General features: G+C 37.0%; 1 protein-coding gene across 5 annotated transcripts in view; it reads left to right on the forward strand.

Annotated features, from left to right (window-relative positions):
• The window catches only part of LOC150085175 (ketosamine-3-kinase-like), a 143619-nt gene that overhangs the window by 91811 nt on the left and 33002 nt on the right, over positions 1-18806 (forward strand). For 4 of the 5 annotated variants that reach the window (XM_090373064.1, XM_090373066.1, XM_090373067.1 and 1 more), the window contains exon 8: positions 1615-1925. The exons of the other annotated variant lie outside the window; for it this stretch is intronic. In XM_090373064.1, the coding sequence (XP_090229190.1) occupies positions 1615-1681 (67 nt within the window). In that variant the 3' untranslated portion in view covers positions 1682-1925. Of the gene's footprint in view, positions 1-1614; positions 1926-18806 lie in introns of those variants that run through there. 5 annotated transcript variants of the gene reach the window in all.

Raw genomic sequence — 18806 nt, forward strand, 5'->3', positions numbered from 1 at the left:
CTATTCTTAGTTGCCCTAACACAACCCATGTGTTTACTTGTACCGTAATGACTCCCAGCAGTCTCTGAAATACCCTGCATCTTGTTTTCCAGGCTGCTGCTCATTCCAATAGAAGCAGTGCAAGAATAACTTTCACCTCTGCCAGTGGCTACTGTTAATCTATTAGCCCTTGTATCCCCCAAGCTAGCAGTTTTCCGACTCACCTAACACTGCTCGATAGCATCAGCAAACATTCTTGCACCCTTTCTATTTAAGTGTATCCCATCCCTGTAGAAGCAGTCTCTCCTATTAACAAGCACAGACCAGGCTGAAAAAAATTCTACTCCTTGAGCCTTGCATAATCTTTCCAAGGCTGAATTGATCGACAAGGCTGTCATCATATACTCCCTCCTATTGTGTCTGGGCAGAATTGCAGACACTTCCAAATTCAACCCTAATTCATGGCTTTTTTTTCAATAGTGACCTGTACTTGTTAAGAAATTCCGCCGGTCTCCTACTGTTAATATCATTAGTGCCAACGTGTACAACAATAAAAAAAAAAAAAATTACCAAGGTTCTCTTATTTCCTCATTTATAATATGGTCTTGCCACTGCTTCCATCTGTTTAGTTCCATTTATCTAGAGAAAAAAAACAATGCATTGTAGAACTTCATTAGAACAAATCTTTTATTGGGGAATGTTACAAAAGATCTTGGGGGGGTTGGGGTTGCCTAACATTTTGTTGCTTAATTTAGTTTTGGGTGAAGGCCTCAGTTATAGAAACTGTGTGCTCCCCTGTCCTAAGATAATGGAATTACTGAGGGGAGCCCAGCATTTTGTTTTCTCTCTGACTATTTCTTCTCCTATGTAACAAGCATCATGCCTTTTTCACATTATATATTCAATTAGTGCCATTTGTTTTATTTTTGATCAATTCCTTTATTTGTTACCTAACTCTCATCTCTGTACGTTAAAATGGGCTTTAAAACTGTGTTATAAACGGCTAATTCTGTCTTTTGTATGATTTTCCAATTTTTGGTTATTTAGTCTACGATCGATTTTTCTTGTCCGTTCCCAACTTTCATAACTTTTGTTTTTGATATTGACCAATATCATCTTCCCTCACTTCATTTATGTGTTTCTTTCACCTGTTTATACAATGCATCTTTAAATTTAGATAAACTTCTCACTTCCACCAAAAGTCACAGTCGATTCCAACAGTCAATCACTCTTTGACTAAAGGAAGATTTTCAGACAAGTTGAAATAAAACAAGGGCCATCTGCACATGATATTAGTGTTCTAGAGCTTGCCCAACCACAACCTTGCTTGACTTTCATATGTTTGGGTTTTGAAAAAAAAAAATCAGGCAGAGTACCGATGACAATAAAAGTAAGTGGTAAGTTGAAACCTGGTAAATTTCTTCCATTTTGCAATAGTACAACTGTGAATGTAATGAATGACTATCAAAAAGTAATGCACTAATGTGCCATAATTTATTGTTTCAATTCTCTGTAAGACTTTGGGGAAAAGACTTAAATGTCTTTTCCCCAAAAACATCTGTTGCCTTACTTTTCAAATAGCCTTTGTATATGCAATGATATATGTTAACTAAACCATTTTTGTGCTTGCTTTAGGAACCATTTTGGTGGAGGATACCGAGGCTCTTCATTTTCTGTAATGAAGCAACTTTTAAAAGACTAAAAGAAATTTGTAAATAATAAATTTTGAGTAAATAATAATGCAATTCTCTTTAATCCTAAAGTATTGAGAAAATAAATAATGCAATGATTTATGTAAATTAAAATTAGAAATGCCGAATTTATTAAAGAAACTTGTAATCACAAAGCACTTGAAAATCTAATAATCTGAGAATGACGTGACAGGTTCAATAACCATGTACATAAACTTTCAGAGAGAGAGACTGCATGTTTGTTAAATATTTTATAAATAAAATATGTAAACTATAATAAAGACTGCACTATAGCATCATGTTGTTTTGATTTGGTTTGAGAATGTTTAAGATTAACTTCATTTACTGTTTCACTGATAAATTCTTATAATTTCAATATACAGAAATTGAAGTCTAGTTTCAATAAGAATATATTTGTACCCAGATAATTTATAATTATTCTATGCATTTTTCTTTACTGCCAAGAGTCCCATCATTTCATCTGACATCCATTTAGATCTAAGGCTCTTTGGTTTGATTTTCTTTGGTTTTCATCCTTTGGTTTGATTTTCTTTATTATTTACATTAATGATATGTCAAGTTTATTTCAGTTGGTTAATGTTGAGTGGCAACTCTATGCAGATAATATTAATCTTTACAAAGTTATTTATCCTACAACTGACAGCAACAAACTCCAGTACTATCCTGATTCCTTCTCACTCTGCCTCAACAAAAATAACTTGTTTCTAAACTCATTAAAATGTAAATTATGTTGCTTTCACTCAAATTGTAAGGTTTGCCCCTCTGTTTATATTGACTATTATAGTGGAAACCAGTGCACTTTTTGTAAAAAAAAAAAAAAAATAGCTGCTGGTACTCATTCTTTGCTATCAGTAAAAATTTAAAATTAAAAGGATATGAAAAGTACTCTAAAATTTTTTTTTCCTGATATTATTACTTTAGTAGTGATGTTTTTGGAATAAGAACAGAAAATTAAGTATTTAATACAAGTTTATTAAGCATAAATTTATTATTCAAGTATATAAAAAAAATAAGTAAAATGTGAGTAAAATAAGTAATAAGTAAAAAATGATAAGTAAAAATAATTTCATAATAAAGTTTTTGTATAATATTTCAATTTTTTATTAAGTTCTCATCCTGACTACCTTCCTTACTGTTTGTGTCTGTTGCTGAATGACGTTTTTGAAGCAGCTACGAATCAACATATTTTGCTGAATCGAAGCATGTCACAGGTGGGCCTACAATTTTAAGAAATATTAGTGAAGAAATTGTTTTTGTCATCAATGAAGTTCTGGTTGGGTTGATGTCAGATTCATTTGAGAAAATCCTCGTTCACTTTCACTTGATGAAATTGGTATCGTACTCAGAGCATACTCTGTTCATCAAATTCTTCTTATCAATTAGGTATCTCCAAAATCAACAAATTGCATCTCTTTCTGCAACTGTAACCTGATTGACAATTTTCTAACTACATTTCACCAAATGCCAGCATTTCATGTTTAGAATGTTTAATACCTTCGTTATCTTCATTTTCCTTCTCTTGTCATCAATATTGTCACTAGTTCTTTGAACTAGTGGATACAGGAATTTTTCCTAATACAGGAATGTTTCTAGCAGGGATGAAGAGGTGATTATCCCCTTGTATAAAGCAATGGTCAGGCCACACCTTGAGTACTGTATACAGGTCTGGAGGCCTCATTTTAAGAAGATGTAGAGCTGTTGGAACGAGTACAGAGAAGGGCAACAAGATTAGTAAATGGAACAAAGGGTTGCTTAAGAGCAACCCTTTGTTCCATTTACTAATCCCTTCTTCACTTATGAAGAAGGGATTAGTAAATGGAATTTACTTAAGCCCTTCTTCATAAGTGAAGAAGGGCTTAAGTTTTGCAAATTACAGTGTCTGGAGACCAGGCACCTGCGAGATGATCTGATTGGGGTGTATAAAGCCTTGAATGGTTTGAGCATGCTTAATGCTGATGGGGTTCTTCCTCTTGCTCAGAATAATCACCTGAGAGGGCATAAATTCAAATTGAGGAAAGACAGTTGTAGGATAGATGTGCGGAAGTTTGCCTTTAGCCAGCGGGTACTTGGTTGGTGGAACAGACTTCCATCCCTTGTTGTGGAAGTTGATAGTCTAAATAAATTTAAGGCTGAGCTGGACAGGTATTTGGAACGAACGGAGGGATCAAATGGGAGCATGTTTTTTTTTTTTTTTTTATTTGGCTGATGCTGCATAAGCTTGCTTTCTTGCAACATATATGCCTCTACTAATGCTGATGCTAACTAGTTGTTAAATTTAAGTTTTCTCTCTTTTTTTTTTTTTTTTAAATGTCGAAAATGTCTGTGTCATTCGGATATTCAGGTACTGTGCCCATGTAAACAGAAATAGAGAAAAAGAGAAAATATACAGAAAAAATGTGGATAAAGGCAAGTTATCCACATTTGTTGATTATTTATCAACAAATGTCAAATAATCAACAAATATCAATATTTGTTGATTATTTGTCGGGGTAAAAGAAAATCACTCCAGTTGATTCACAGTGGTGTCAACCTACGGCCCACGTGGAAAGTGAACTAAAAAAGCATTTTAAATTTTATTAATTATCAAAAAAATTCTCATTAAATTTTGTTCAGTAAACATACTTGTGTATCGTACTTAATAAAATTTTTGAATATTTTCAATTTTACATGTAACAAGATATGGAAAAAGGAATACTTAATTTTTCTTGAATCACTCAGTGTGGCCCACAAAAGAAATCTAACTTTGAATTTTTTTGAATATGGCCCCTGTACGGGAAAAGGTTGGACTCCACTGCACTAGAAGGTTGACCAAAGCCCATTGTCAGCATCGGGAATATCCCTTGATCTGCTCACTGTTGACCAGCGTGGCTTCTCCATATGTGGGGCAGGTGGTCGGATAGGTTTTACGAGTACCACTAAGTTGTAGAATGGTAATCCCTTTAGCTCTCTTAATTCATGCAGCCGCACTAATTGCCTGAAGGTCAGAAATGTGAACAGTGCGTTCCGAGTTAAGTCTGGCCTAATCTGTTCATTATATGAAAATTTTCTTCGCTCAGTGGAAACTACCATATTTTAAATGTAACTTCCAAGGGGAATTCAAAAAAAATTGCTATAAAAGGAGTTCGTTAAACAGAGGTCCGACTGAGTAATTTAGAATTCTAAAAATAGTTATAAAGTTTTATATAGAAAATATCTTAACAATAGACAGTGCAAAACGCAAATTTAGTAAAAAACTTTAAGCTTATTTGAATAGCAGGTAAACGTGAAAAAAATTTACAGAATATTACAAATTTTGAAGTGTACAGCATCCAAATGTCGCACGTCACTGTTAATAAAGGTGCCAGTACGCTGTAATGCTCAGCTTTCTCACTATTGTCAAGGGTGTGTGCCTTGTGGGTGAGAAGTTTGTAAATAAATAAATACTTTGAACACTATCTTAGTTGGTATAAAACGCCTAATAGCTTCTATGATTACTTCCTTGAATGCTTCTCATTTAGAATTTACAGTTGGTAACTCATTTAGAATTTAGTTGGTCCCACTAAAAAAAAAAATTAAACCGTCTAAGACCATTCTAGTCACCTTTACAAAGCCACAACCACTTCTCTTTACCCTCAATAGTGGTTACATCTTTAAAATGTCTCCCACATCAAAGTTTCTTCAATTGGTCCCACTAAAAAAAAAAATTGAACCGTCTAAGACCATTCTAGTCACCTTTACACAGCCACAACCACTTCTCTTTACCCTCAATAGTGGTTACATCTTTAAAGTATCTCCCACATCAATGATGTGTATCCCCTGACAAAGTTTCTTCTAGGTATATACGCGTTAGAGTAATAAATACAATAAACGTGTGGAGGTTAGTGCCATTATTCCTGTTCCACAAAGTTTTAAGAATTCATGTGGCTGCAGTTAAGTACCCAGACACTGGTATACACATTGAAATTGTGTAAAAAGTTTTCCTATAAAATTTGACCCTAAAGGGATGTGGATCCATTATTATGGATCTACATCCTTGGACATCAGGACTGAAAAGGAACAGAAATGGGCAGTCGGTCAAAGCTGATGACATCGCATTAGCTCTTTGTAATAGGTCATCTGATACTGAAATAGAATTCTATTCTACAGATGTGGATTCTGAATCTCATTCAAATGCATCTGTTCATGTTAGAATGCCACAAACAGATGTCGTTGTTACTTGGAGTGATGATTCTTTATAGATGATATCCATTTTACTAAACAGCTGTGCCTACTTTTCCAGCACCCCAAGGCATACAGGGAGGGCCCTTACAAATATAAGCAGCAGCAAACTTGTCAGTTTTATTTTGAAAGTACTGTAAATTTTTAAATACAGGAACTCCCCAACTTAGTAAGAGTTGCGTTCCACGGATTGCTACACAAGTTGGGGAATTTCCCCCATGCTTGTGCAGCACTCGCAACTGTGCTCGCTGAATTGATTGAATTAGAAAAGAAATGTTCGACGAACATGTAAATAGAATTATTTATTATATTTATTCAATTTTTTATCTTTTGCGCACGAAAATTTACAAAAGCGTGCAATTTAAAAAACATTCAAAATTATAAAATTACAAAAAAATAGAGACAGGCATAACATCAGTAAGTTTTATCTCTCGAGCATTGTTGATAGAATCGACGTCTTCAGCTGATAACTATGCTGCTGCGGAGATTGAGGGCTGTGGAGATTTAGGTGTTGGCCGCTCAACCTTACGAAGGAATGTATTATTATTATAAGCCATATGGTGCAAGGAAGCCTGAGGCTTATGCTGCACCAACCAAAAAAAAAAAAAAAAATTCCGGCATTATGGAGAGAGAGAGAAAAAGAGTCAGAAGTAGAAGGGAATCACCAAGAAAGCAAGAAGAGAAGAATGATGATATCCAGCTCAGGACCCTAGGTTTGCCAAGCCCATACTAACCAGATGTGAGCCCCTAAGGTTAATTTTTGGATAACTGGATGGTAGCTTTTTTCTTTTCATCGTAGATTTCTTTGTAGCAAGCATATCATTCACTCCTCTGTTAACTTTTAAGAATCGCTCGCTGTCAGGATCCATCTTCTCAAACCTCGCCTTTGCCTCTCTCTGGTGATGAAGCATCTCAGCTGCTCATTTGGTTCATCTTGGGCTTCGTCAGCATTTTATTTTTTCATTATTGCTGCCTGCAAGTCAATATGTTATTCGTTAGATGATTCCTTCTCTTCTTCCTCTATTAACTCCTCCACGTCTTTGGCATCAACCTCCAACTGAAGTAGCTCTGCAACCTTTACAATCTTATCTGTAACCTCTTCATATGATTCGTGTTTTTCAAATCCTTCATAACCTTTTACGTGCTGTGGGCATATTTTCTTCCACGTGCCAAACGTTTAGTAATTTCCTTCCAGGCCTTATTAATGTTTAAGATGGCGTGGTAAATATTGTAAGGTTTTCAAAAGTCTCTCAACTTAAAATTTTTCTCATCATCTACTGCAGACAATGCTTGAGCAAATGTGGATAAATATTATTATTATTATTATAATTAGCTGTATGGTGCAAGGAAGCCTGAGGCTTTTGCTGCACCAGCGAAAAAAAAAAATTCTGAGTTACCCTGTGTGTGTGTGTGTGTGTGTGTGTGTGTGTGTGTGTGTGTGTGTGTGTGTGTGTGTGTGTGTGTGTGTGTGTGTGTGTGAGAGAGAGAGAGAGAGAGAGAGAGAGAGAAAAACAAGAATTAGAAGTAAAAGGGATTCAAGAAAGAGAAGAATGATGATTTCCAGCTAAGGACCCTGGGTGTGCCAAGCCCATACCCACCAGATGTGAGCCCTCGGGGTAATAGTATGCTTTTAAATTTGAAATAGCACCCTGATCCATAGATTGGATGAGTAAAGTCGTGTTTGGCGGTAGAAATGATTCTCACGTTCGAATTGAAATCATCTAGATGTGTAGGATGTCCAGGAACATTATCTAATAGAAGCAAAATCGTGAAAGGAACGTCGTCTTTACAATATTTTTCAACCTCGGGAATGAAGCAGCATTTAAACCAATCCTCAAAGAGAGATATTGTTATCCATGCTCCCTGGTTCGATCGGAAATGCACAGGTAGGGTGGCTTTATTGATGCCCTTAAATGCATGAGGATTTCCAGAATGGTACACAAGGGTAAGGTTTTAATCTGTAATCTCCCGCTGCATTAGCCACAAACAAGAGCATGGTCCTATCTTTTGACGCCTTGAAACCTGGCGTGTTTTCCTCTTTGGCAATGTATGTTCGATCCAACATTTTTTTACAATACAGAGCAGTCCCGTCAACATTAAAAATTTGCTGCGTTGAATAGACGCCTTCATCAGTAATTTTTTCCAACACATCACAAAATTTCCCTGCAGCTGTAGAATCGTCACTGGCGACTTCACTGCGTACTTGAACGTTGTGGAAACCAGTGCGATGCTTGAACCTATTAAACCACTCATTGCCTGCCACGAACTTGGGTTGGGGTTCGCTGTACTTATCCTTAATATCTTTATAAATACTTGTTGTTTTGCTTGAATGGTCATTAGACTCAGGAGCACTTGCTACCGAATCCGATTTTCCATCCATATTATTAACAGCTGTTCCATCTTCGATATAACACATGAACGCTGTTTTGTGATCACAGTTGATCTTAAGTGCGTTGATCCTTTGACATGTTCTTTTATATGTGCACTGTCCTTTAAAATAGTATTCACTGTTGAAGCAGTGAGACCTAATTCTCTTGCAATAAATGACAAACTTTGAAATATGACAAGCTTAATCATCTTCATTTCTAAATCAATTTTTTTTCGTTTCCTGGCACTACCACCACTTGCACTTTCTGTTTGTCACTTTCCCTTCATCATTGTAATAGGTAAATAGGAATGAAGAGAAGTTTCTGAAATTTTGTTTTTTATTTGATTGAAGATTTCAGTGAAAGGGAACATACTTCACCATAATAGCATAAAAACCCGCAAATGCAATAAGATTGAGTTTACTACCCGTTTATAAATAGATGCACGAACAGAAAAGCCTAATAAACCGGAAAGTGCAAATTGTTTTTATTGTTTTTTGGTTGTGACCTCCAGAAACGTGCTTTAGAAAAATATCACAAAGGCGTTCAAAATCGATTCTTATAACGGAAACATATGATGAAAGGGTAGTGCAATTTCCATTATAAATATCACCTTTTAGAGAGATAAATAGATTAGTAATATAGCGAAATTTTCAACTTCCGAGGACTTGGAACGAATTACAAAAAAAAAAAAAAAAAAAAACAGTGTTATTGGGTTCACATTACGTGTGTGTTTATTCCATTTATTCCTACGGGAGGCAGAATACGTTTCCACGAATTTTTTGTTTGCACCGGTCAAAACTTACGTAAAGTCCAATTTTCGTAAGTCGAGTATTACGTAAGTAGGGCAGTTCCTGAACGTTATTACTTGGATATAGAAGGTAACTTGCTTTAATGCAGTAAGCACAAATGTAACTATTGTTGTGGTTATTTGGTTTTTAGGAGCATTAGCAACTAAGGCCATATTGCTCCGGGAATATGCGGTGATCATTCCCTGACCTTACCGCATCCGGTGGTGACGTGCTCGAAGCCGGGTTTAATCAAGAAGCGTGTGTTACGCACTGCTGCTCCTTCCCACCTGGCTACGGAGGCGCCACACACAAATATAACTATACACCTCTTTAAAAGATAAGATTATATATGCATACATTTATATGTACAAGGGTAGATGCATTATTTACATCTATAGTCTCATTCAATGATCTAGTGAACTGAAGGCGTTAGTCTGATTTATCCTTTAAAATATTTATAACTTGTTTAGACAATTTAATTTCATAAATAATATTTTCAAACCTTTAAAGAAATTACAATTTTCTTTTGAAAAAAAAAAAAAAAAACATTAAGAAAATACACACAAGTCCATCACAATAAGGTATTTCATGAAATGTTTAATCTTTTCATTGCACCATGTATGAGATTATCTTCATAAATAGCATGACTCGCTGTGGGTTGCGCCTATTCCTCAATACTAACTCTATTTACATAACACATGTTAGTATATCTTCATAATGAAACTTGACATTCTACAGACCCTTCAATACAAATGCTACAAATAAAATTGCAGAAATTGTTAATACATTGAAATTTTCAAAGCAAGGAGCAATGCAGAGCTATGAAAAATAAGTGAAGGATGCCCTCAAAGGATTTAAATTGAGGGACCCATCGATCTCTCAGCTGCCCACATCAATGCCAGAGCCTGCAGTTCAACATCACCCAACACAGCAGCAACCCCCAAGGCAGATTGCGCTGGTCCGAAAGGAACTAATCGTGGTCCGTGACTATTGTCAGGGAAACGGGGAACATAACGTACAAAAAAGATAGGTGGAACAGGACCAGTGTATGTCTGCCAGGGGAAAATGTTCAATGTTGAAGAGTAGATTTCATTTTTTAAGGCCACAAAAGGTGATATTGTTGTACACGGCACTAATGATATTAAGAGTAGGAGACTGACGGAATTACTTAACAAGTACAGGTCAATGTTGAAAAAAAGTCGTGAGTTAGGGTTCAATTTGAAAGTGTCTGCAATTCTGCCCAGACATGATAGGAGGGAGTATATGATGAGAGCCTTGTCGATCAATTCGACCCTGGAAAGATTGTGCAAGGCTCAAGGGGTAAAATTTTTTTTCAGCCTGGTCTGTGCTTGTTAACAGGAGAGACTGCTTCTATAGGAACGGAATACACTTAAATAGAAAGGGTGCAAGAATATTGGCTGATATTATCGAGGCAGTTTAGATAAGTCGGAAAACTGCTAATTAGGGGGGGGGGAACACGGACTAATAGATTAACAGTAGCCGCTGGCAGAGGTGAAAGTGATTCTTGCACTGCCTTTATTGAAATGAGCAGCAGCCTGGAAAACAAGGTGCAGGGGATTCCAGAGACTGCTGGGAGTCATTGCGGAACAAGTAAATATGTGGGCTGTGTTAGGGAAGCTAAGGATAGAAACAGATGCATGTATACTTGTGTGTACACCAATGCTAGTAGTTTGGCAAATAAATTTGTTGAATTTGAGTGTTGGTTAAAACTTCAAAGGCAGATATTGTTGAGATAACAGAGACATGGTGTCACATAGATATAGAGAATGCAGAACCTGGAATTTGGGGAGTACAATGCATAGGAAGGATACACAGGATAGGAAGGGAGGACGGGTTATGCTATTGGTTAAGAAACACATAAAATCCAATGAACTACAGCCAGTCGACATGGCTGGACAGTGCAGTGTCGAGTCAGATTGGTGTGACATAAGCACTGGGAAAGCAAATTCGAGAGTAGGAGTGTGCTATAGGCCTAATGACTCTGATAAATATAATAAACAACTATAAAGAGAAATATGGCCCAGTAAATAAGAGTGTTTTATAATGGGGGATTTTAATTTCCCAGATATAGACTGGAATTTCTGGGTTGGTCACTCACACAAGTAGTTATGATGGGATTCTAACACATTTGCATAAAGTCTAAATGGTTTTAAACACGATTGTATAAGATCTGGAGGGATTTAAACACCTTTGCATACTATTCCACGACTACAGGTGTGAAAATTATATTTAGTTCACATTTCGTACCCTAGATGGCGCCACATGCTTACCGGTTTTGTTTAGTTCGTATTTTTGTCCATGTATTTTCTTTTTATCATTAAGTTGTGTGTAGAGTCTTTTTCTTGTGTGTAAGTTAACCTTTTTGAAAATACATTTTATTATTGTATATCTGTTAATATTTTTTAACCCTTTATTAGTCTGAAGTTGTGTGTAAACCATTTTATTGACTCATTTCCTAAAATCCAAAACTCAAACATCAAGAAAATTTCTGCTTTTTAATGAACACTTTTTAAAAACTACATCTATGAACATTTTTAGAACTCGAACAATCTTTTTAATAATCAAAAAAGACACAGTCTAATGAAATGGGAATAAATGAGCATAACGTTCAATATAACATTTCCTTAACTCTGATATCATACCAAGTACTGCCTGTAGAATGCTATAAGGATTAATTTCAGATTCTTTCTGTTGCAAAGTGCATCTAGCCATAAAGTCTGTTACAACGTTATACGGAATCAGATGTCGAACCATATACTCGTAGGCTTCTTGAAATGTGATATCACTGGTGGTGAACTGCCGACGCTGTCGTAAACATTCGCGTGTTGAGCATAGTACATCCATCACTGATTCTTGCATCAGTGTGAATAGTTTAGCTTCTTCCCCAAGAACAGATACAAACTCGTCAACATAGAGTATTTTTTGTGAAAGAGATTCACATTCACCCAAGTCGAGAATAAACTCGCACATCTCACCATTGGAAATTGTAGCACGACCTGCTTCTGTCTCAATCTCCAAGCGCTTCGTAAATGTAATAGTTTCATGTGCACGACCCTGAACTAATAGTAATACTTCAGGCCATTTTAGTTTTATTTGCATCCATTCATCTGTCGTTAGTTTTAGATAACACGAGGTACATTCCAAAACAATCGATACTTCGAAATCAAGCAGGAGAACTCGTAGAATAGTGTTTGAACTGAGGCGACGAAAAAACACATAGTTCTTCTTTGGAGTGGTACTCATCTTAACTGTTGCTGAAAAATGGCAAATGTAACGACAGAACGTATAACAATCATATATAAAGCAGTCCACAACCCGGATATGTGACTAATAATATTACACAAGAAGAAGTGCGTCATCGGAAATTGTCTAATAAGGAACTCTTACTGGTAGGTGTACTAATTGGAACAGGTTTCCTTTTGACATTAAAAGCCAACACATGTTACACTCTTACAGGGTGTGGATGACATACTATTTCGGAACAGGTTTCCTTTTGACCTTAAAAGTCAACAATGTTACACCCTTACAGGATGTTTGTAGTGTTTCGGAACAAGTTTCGTTTTGACAAAATAGTAGGATCAATGACCGAGAATTGCATAAGGCTATTGGAGAAAGTTTAAAAAGCCACCACAGTCACAGAACCGTTACAGAAAAAAAATGGACACGTGGATGTGCGATGATGATTCCCTGGAGTGTGAAGCTGTCAGTCTTGCTGAAGTTATTGAGGCTGAAATAATGTATACGAATACTGTACAGTATACAGAGGTGAGTCAATTTCCTCCTATATTATCTCTTTTTTATTTTTAAAAGTGATAAAAATAGTTTTATAACATTGTTTAATATTCATTTTTCAGAATGCAGAATTCTTTTCCTTGTGTCCACGCGTCGAGGGGAGGGCAGGAGGATCAAACGAAGGACCTGTAAGTCTTATTCAGAATTTCATATGCAGAAGTACAATCAGAATTCCAAAAACGTTAAGTATTTTTTTTTTTTTTTCATTTCTTTTCAGATTCAAATTGGTGGTGGTGATGAATCTTACGAACGATTCTACGAAATCAGTGAAGGATTAGAGAAGTATTCCTCTAAATATAAAACTAAGTATAAAACTTACAAATGCAATTACCGAGACTTACATTTGCTTGCGGGGGAACAATTTTTTCTATTGTTCAAACAGATGCTGAACCAAATTATAGGACAAGTAAACAAGAGAGAAGAATTTAGCCATGTTCGTCTATGTGTAAACGCAGACTCCCTAAAAACCCCGATTAATCTTCCATTTATGAAGATATCAGAACTGACATTAGATAGAATTATGAATGCGTTTTTCTGTGTAGATCAGTCGCGCAGTGGCTTTCTAATAACAGACACTCTATCAATCGATCTAGTTCTGATAAACATAACAAATAAAGGTGCTGGTCGTTCTAAAAATATAAAAAAAGAATAAGCCAGGCGATACACTTCCATCTACAGGTCACTCACTAGGTGAACTAGTAGATGAATTGGAAGGTGACAATATTTTAGAATTCGCTACTTCGGGACCCAAATCGTATTCGTACAGAACACGCTCGGGCAAATCTGTAACAAAATGTAAAGGCATTACCCTAAACGAGAACAACAGCCGACTCGTAAACTTGGATGTAATGCGATCAGCGGCAATGGGTGAACATGTTGAAGTGACAGTTCCTGTACCGTTCAGCGTGAAACGTGACAAATGGCAGTGTAAGCTACTCCATACATCGTTAACTACGTTAACCAACATTCGTACGTTGGCATTCGAGGTGAGCGGACGCGCTTAGACAGGGCTCCTCAGTTAAGTGGTTTACTTTTGGATAGTGCTTTTAAATATTTATTTAGATATTGTTGGATTATTTTGTTGTAGGTTTTCCTGTAACTGTTTGATTTTAATAATATTATAGATATAATTTTTTAAAGTTACTTTCATTGATAATTATTTAATTTTATAATGGTAGTTACGAGATCTGCCTTAAACACGTCACAGGGTATCGTGACTCACACGGAAATAGCAGATGGCGATTTCCGGGTGAGTCATGATTTAATCCGTTGTGGAACCTGTGGAATGTTTTCCAAGGTCGACCTGGTGACTAATACTACCTCACCTGGGGATTCTTTTCTTTGTGATCGATGTAAGGAGTGCACCGATCTTAAATTACAATTTGGTGCACTGATGGAACAATTTGAATCCCTGAAAAAACGAGTGCTTGCCCTCGAAAATAATGCTTCTGGGAGCTCGTCAGGGACTCAAAACTCCAGCAATCTACCAAGTGATGCACACCCGATTCGAGCCTCAAAACAGAAAAACCAAGTGCAAACTACCCTGGTTAAAAAGGACATTGTTTTATTAGGAGACTCCATTGTCAGGGAAACGGGGAATATTTTTTGTAATAAAGATAGGTGGAGCAGAACCAGGGTATGTCTGCCGGGAGCAACTGTTGATGATGTCACCAACAGACTGTCAGATTTTAAAGGGGGTAAAGAAAATATTATTATTCATGTGGGAACAAATAATATTAAACGTACACGATCTGACGATTTGTTGGAAAAATACAGGACCATGCTGAGGAAATGTCGCGAGCTAGGCCATAATGTCTATGTGTCTGCAATTCTGCCCAGACACGATAGGAGGGAGTATATGTTAAGAGCCTTGTGGATTAACTCAAGACTTGAAGGAATCTGCAAGGCTTTAGGGGGTAAATTTCTATCAGCATGGCCCACACTTGTAGGTAGAAGGAATTTGTTTTGTAGAGACGGGATACACTTAAACAAAGGTGGTGCAAAGGTTTTTGCCAGTATTATTGAGGATACCTTAAAGGTTCAGGGAAACTGCTAGTTAGGGGGGATGTGGGTAATACTGACACGCGTTTATCTGATAATATTGGTCAATGTAACTCTTGCACATACCTTAAGAGTTCTTATCTGTTACCCCAACTCGACGTATTATCTAGATGTTCTGGGGGCAAAGATGTTTCACGTGAGCGGGTAGCTAATATCAGGGAAGAGAGCCTAAAAAACTTCAAGGGTTGTGTTAGGGTTGTTAAATATACAAGAACAGTAAATCTTAATTGTTTATACAGTAACGTTAGAAGTGTCGTCAATAAAATGAGCGAATTCGAACTGCTGGTTAAAACAAGTAACGCGGACATAATAGGGCTTACAGAGACGTGGTGCCACCCGGAAATTGGGGATGATGAGTTTCAGTACGGCTTGTATAATGTATTTAGGAAGGATAGAGTGGATAGAAGGGGTGGTGGGGTAATGCTTCTTATCAAAAGCAGCCTGAGTGTGACGATAGCTTTCCCGGATTCAGACATTTCACATGCTAGTATAGAGTCTGTATGGTGTGAGATAGTTGGAAACAAAGGTGTAATGCGAGTAGGAGTAATCTACAGACACCAGGTGATTGTGAAGACTATGACAAAAGCCTCTACATGCAAATGGAATGGGCAAGTAAGCGTCAATGTCTTATTATGGGTGATTTCAATTTGCCTCTAATTGATTGGAGTAAATGGGAAGGAAACTCGACATGGGGAACAAAATTTTTAAATCAACTAGATGACTGTTATTTGTATCAACATGTCAGGGAAAGTACTAGAGAAAAGAATATCCTAGACCTCATCATCACACATGAATCAGATGACATAACAGGGCTGACAGTAGAGGAACCAGTAGCAGGAAGTGATCATGGAGTTCTACGGTGGATGATGACGAGAGAGGTAGCAGAAGTAAAAGGCAAAGGAATGGGTTTTAATTTCAGAAAAGGAAATTATGATGCCTTAAGGTACTACATGGCCTCTATTAACTGGGTAGATATCGCGCAGAGAATGAATACAATTGAACTGTGGTACGCTTTTAAAACATTAATCACAGATGCCTTGAATGCGTATATACCATTAAAAAAATACTCCACGAGAAGGGTTCCAAGTTGGATGAATAGTGAAGTTGCCACATTACTTGAGCAGAAAAAGGTGGCATGGAAAGGTTACAGAGCAATAAAAAGTACTGAAGCCTATAACAGCTACAAGGTGATGTGTAATAGAGCCACAGAAAAGGTTCGACAGGCAAAGGCAGTTTATGAGAAATCACTAGCAAACAGAGCAAAGAGGGGGGATAAAGAATTCTTCACATATATAAATGCCAAGAAGAGCAGGACAAACCAGATCGGACCTTTACGTAAGGGAAAGGGGACAGTAATAAATACACCAGCTGCCGTTGCAGATGAACTCAACAGTTATTTTGCATCGATATTCACAAATGAAAAGCCTTTTGTGGCAATGGGAAATTGTGGGAGCGAAGTTAAAAAATATGTAATTAATGATATTGAAATTTCGCAAGATTATTTAATGAAAAAACTTTCAAGCCTACAGACCAGTAAGGCTCCTGGAGTTGATGGAATATACCCTATAATCTTGAGAGAGGCGGCAAGCGAGTGCATTGAACCACTGAGGCTGGTTATGCGAGCATCACTAGACTCTGGGGAGATTCCCTTGGATTGGAAAAGTGCAAATGTATCACCCATACATAAGGGTGGCTCTAAAAGTGAAGTGGGAAATTATCGACCTGTCAGTCTAACTTCAGTAGTAGGGAAAATCATGGAGGCAATGATCAAGGGTGGAATTCAGGATCATTTGGATCGAATTGAAATTCTCAAGGATACTTAGCATGGTTTTGTAAAGGGAAAATCATGTTTAACAAATCTGGTTCACTATTTCGAAAGGGTCACTCACGAGCTGGATTTAGGGAATAATTTCGACATTGTTTATTTAGATTTCATCAAAGCTTTTGACTCAGTCCCACATGAGCGGTTGCTTTATAAGCTAGAACAGGTTGGAATCACTGGGAAAATCCTTAGATGGATAGAAGGATGGCTTCAGGGTAGGAGGCAGAGGGTTGTGATAAATGGCTATTCCTCAGATTGGGTTGATGTAAGAAGTGGGGTTCCCCAAGGATCAGTATTAGGACCACTGTTGTTTTTAATTTTCATAAACGACATTGATGAAGGGATAGAGGGCGTGATGTCTAAATTTGCAGATGATGTTAAAATTGGTAGAGTAGTTAATGATCACTGTCAAGCTGAGCTTCTTCAGAGAGACCTAGATAGACTTCAAAAATGGTCAGAAAAATGGCAGCTGTGCTTTAATCCAACAAAGTGTAAGGTATTACACCTGGGAAACAGTAATCCCAAAATAACTTATTCACTTGGTGGAGTTCAACTAAACCCAGTACTGGAGGAAAGGGATTTGGGTGTTACGATACGGTCAGACATGAAATTCTCTGAGCATTGTAAACAGGTTGCAAGGAAGGCCCATGGTGTCCTATCGATGATCTATCGAACTTTTGCAAGTAGAGATAGGGACGTGATAATCCCATTATATAAGGCTTATGTTAGACCACACTTGGAATACTGTGTTCAAGTATGGAGACCGCACCTAAAGAAAGACATCGAGCTTCTTGAAAGGGTGCAAAGAAGGGTAACTCGCCTGGTGAGATCGGCAAAAGGGCGTCCTTATGAAGAAAGACTTCGAATATGTGGGTTGCAGAGTTTGGAAACTAGACACCTTAGAGGAGATTTGATTGAGGTGTTTAAGGCTCTGAGAGGCATCAGTAAAATGAATGAGGACAAAATTTTCAAGATTATAAATGATGCTAGAACTAGGGGACATAAATTCAAGTTACGGGGGGAAATGTTTAGATTGGACTGCAGGAAGTTTTATTTTAGCCAGCGAGTTATAAATTATTGGAATAAGTTGCCTTCATGGGTGGTAGAGGCCGACAGTTTGGGGAAATTCAAAGGTCATCTGGATAGTACTTTCGGGTAAGGGAAGCGCATAGGATGATAGGATTAATTTCCTTTTTATTTATTTTTTATTTCATTTTATTATTTTTATTTAATTTTTATTTCATTTTATTATTTTTATTTATTTTTTATTTCATTTTATTATTTTTATTTATTTGTTAATTATTATTATTTATTTATTTATTTAATTTTTGTTTATATCATTGTTTTGTTCGAATTTTTTTTTTTTTTTTTTGGCTGGTGCAGCATAAGCCATAGGCTTTCTTGCACCGTACGGCCGTTACTAATACTAATACTAACTAGGCGGTATGGTTTCACATTTAAGAAGCGCATATTTGGAGAGCACACCCGTACATTCCCAATATGGATACTTCCGTGAAAAACACAATCAAAAATGATTCGTCGGTTATAACACTGTCACTATGTGTTCGTTTATCCACCCCTTCACATGTGTCGCGGCCGGTGGTACTCAAAGCGGTAAAACAACCTTCATTCTGTCCCTTATTAAAAACAGCAAACAGTTAATTTCACCCCCTCCGGAGAGAATAATTTACTGCTACTCTGAAGAGCAGGATCGGTTCTTACAGTTTCCGCAGGTTGAATTCGTAAAAGGCTTGAAACTGCCCGAAGTCGATAGACGTGTCAGAAATCTAATCATAATCGACGATCTCCTACACGCTGCAAAAGACAGTTCCGAAATCGCTGAAATATTCATTAAAGGAAGCCATCACAGGAATACAAGTATCTGTCTTCTCTCCCAAAATTTGTTCTGTCAGGGTAGTCAATATCGGACCATCAGTCTTAACTCACACTATTTAATCGTTTTTAAAAATCCCAGAGATTCCCGACAAATATCTCACCTAGCCTCGCAAGTATTTCCAGGGCGTTCGAGTGTTCTAGTCGAAATTTATAAGGAGGCCGCAGAAAA

Source organism: Mastigoproctus giganteus, chromosome 5 (genome assembly GCF_048544385.1).
Source record: "Mastigoproctus giganteus isolate SK-2022 chromosome 5, ASM4854438v1, whole genome shotgun sequence".
Taxonomy (NCBI): domain Eukaryota; kingdom Metazoa; phylum Arthropoda; class Arachnida; order Uropygi; family Thelyphonidae; genus Mastigoproctus; species Mastigoproctus giganteus.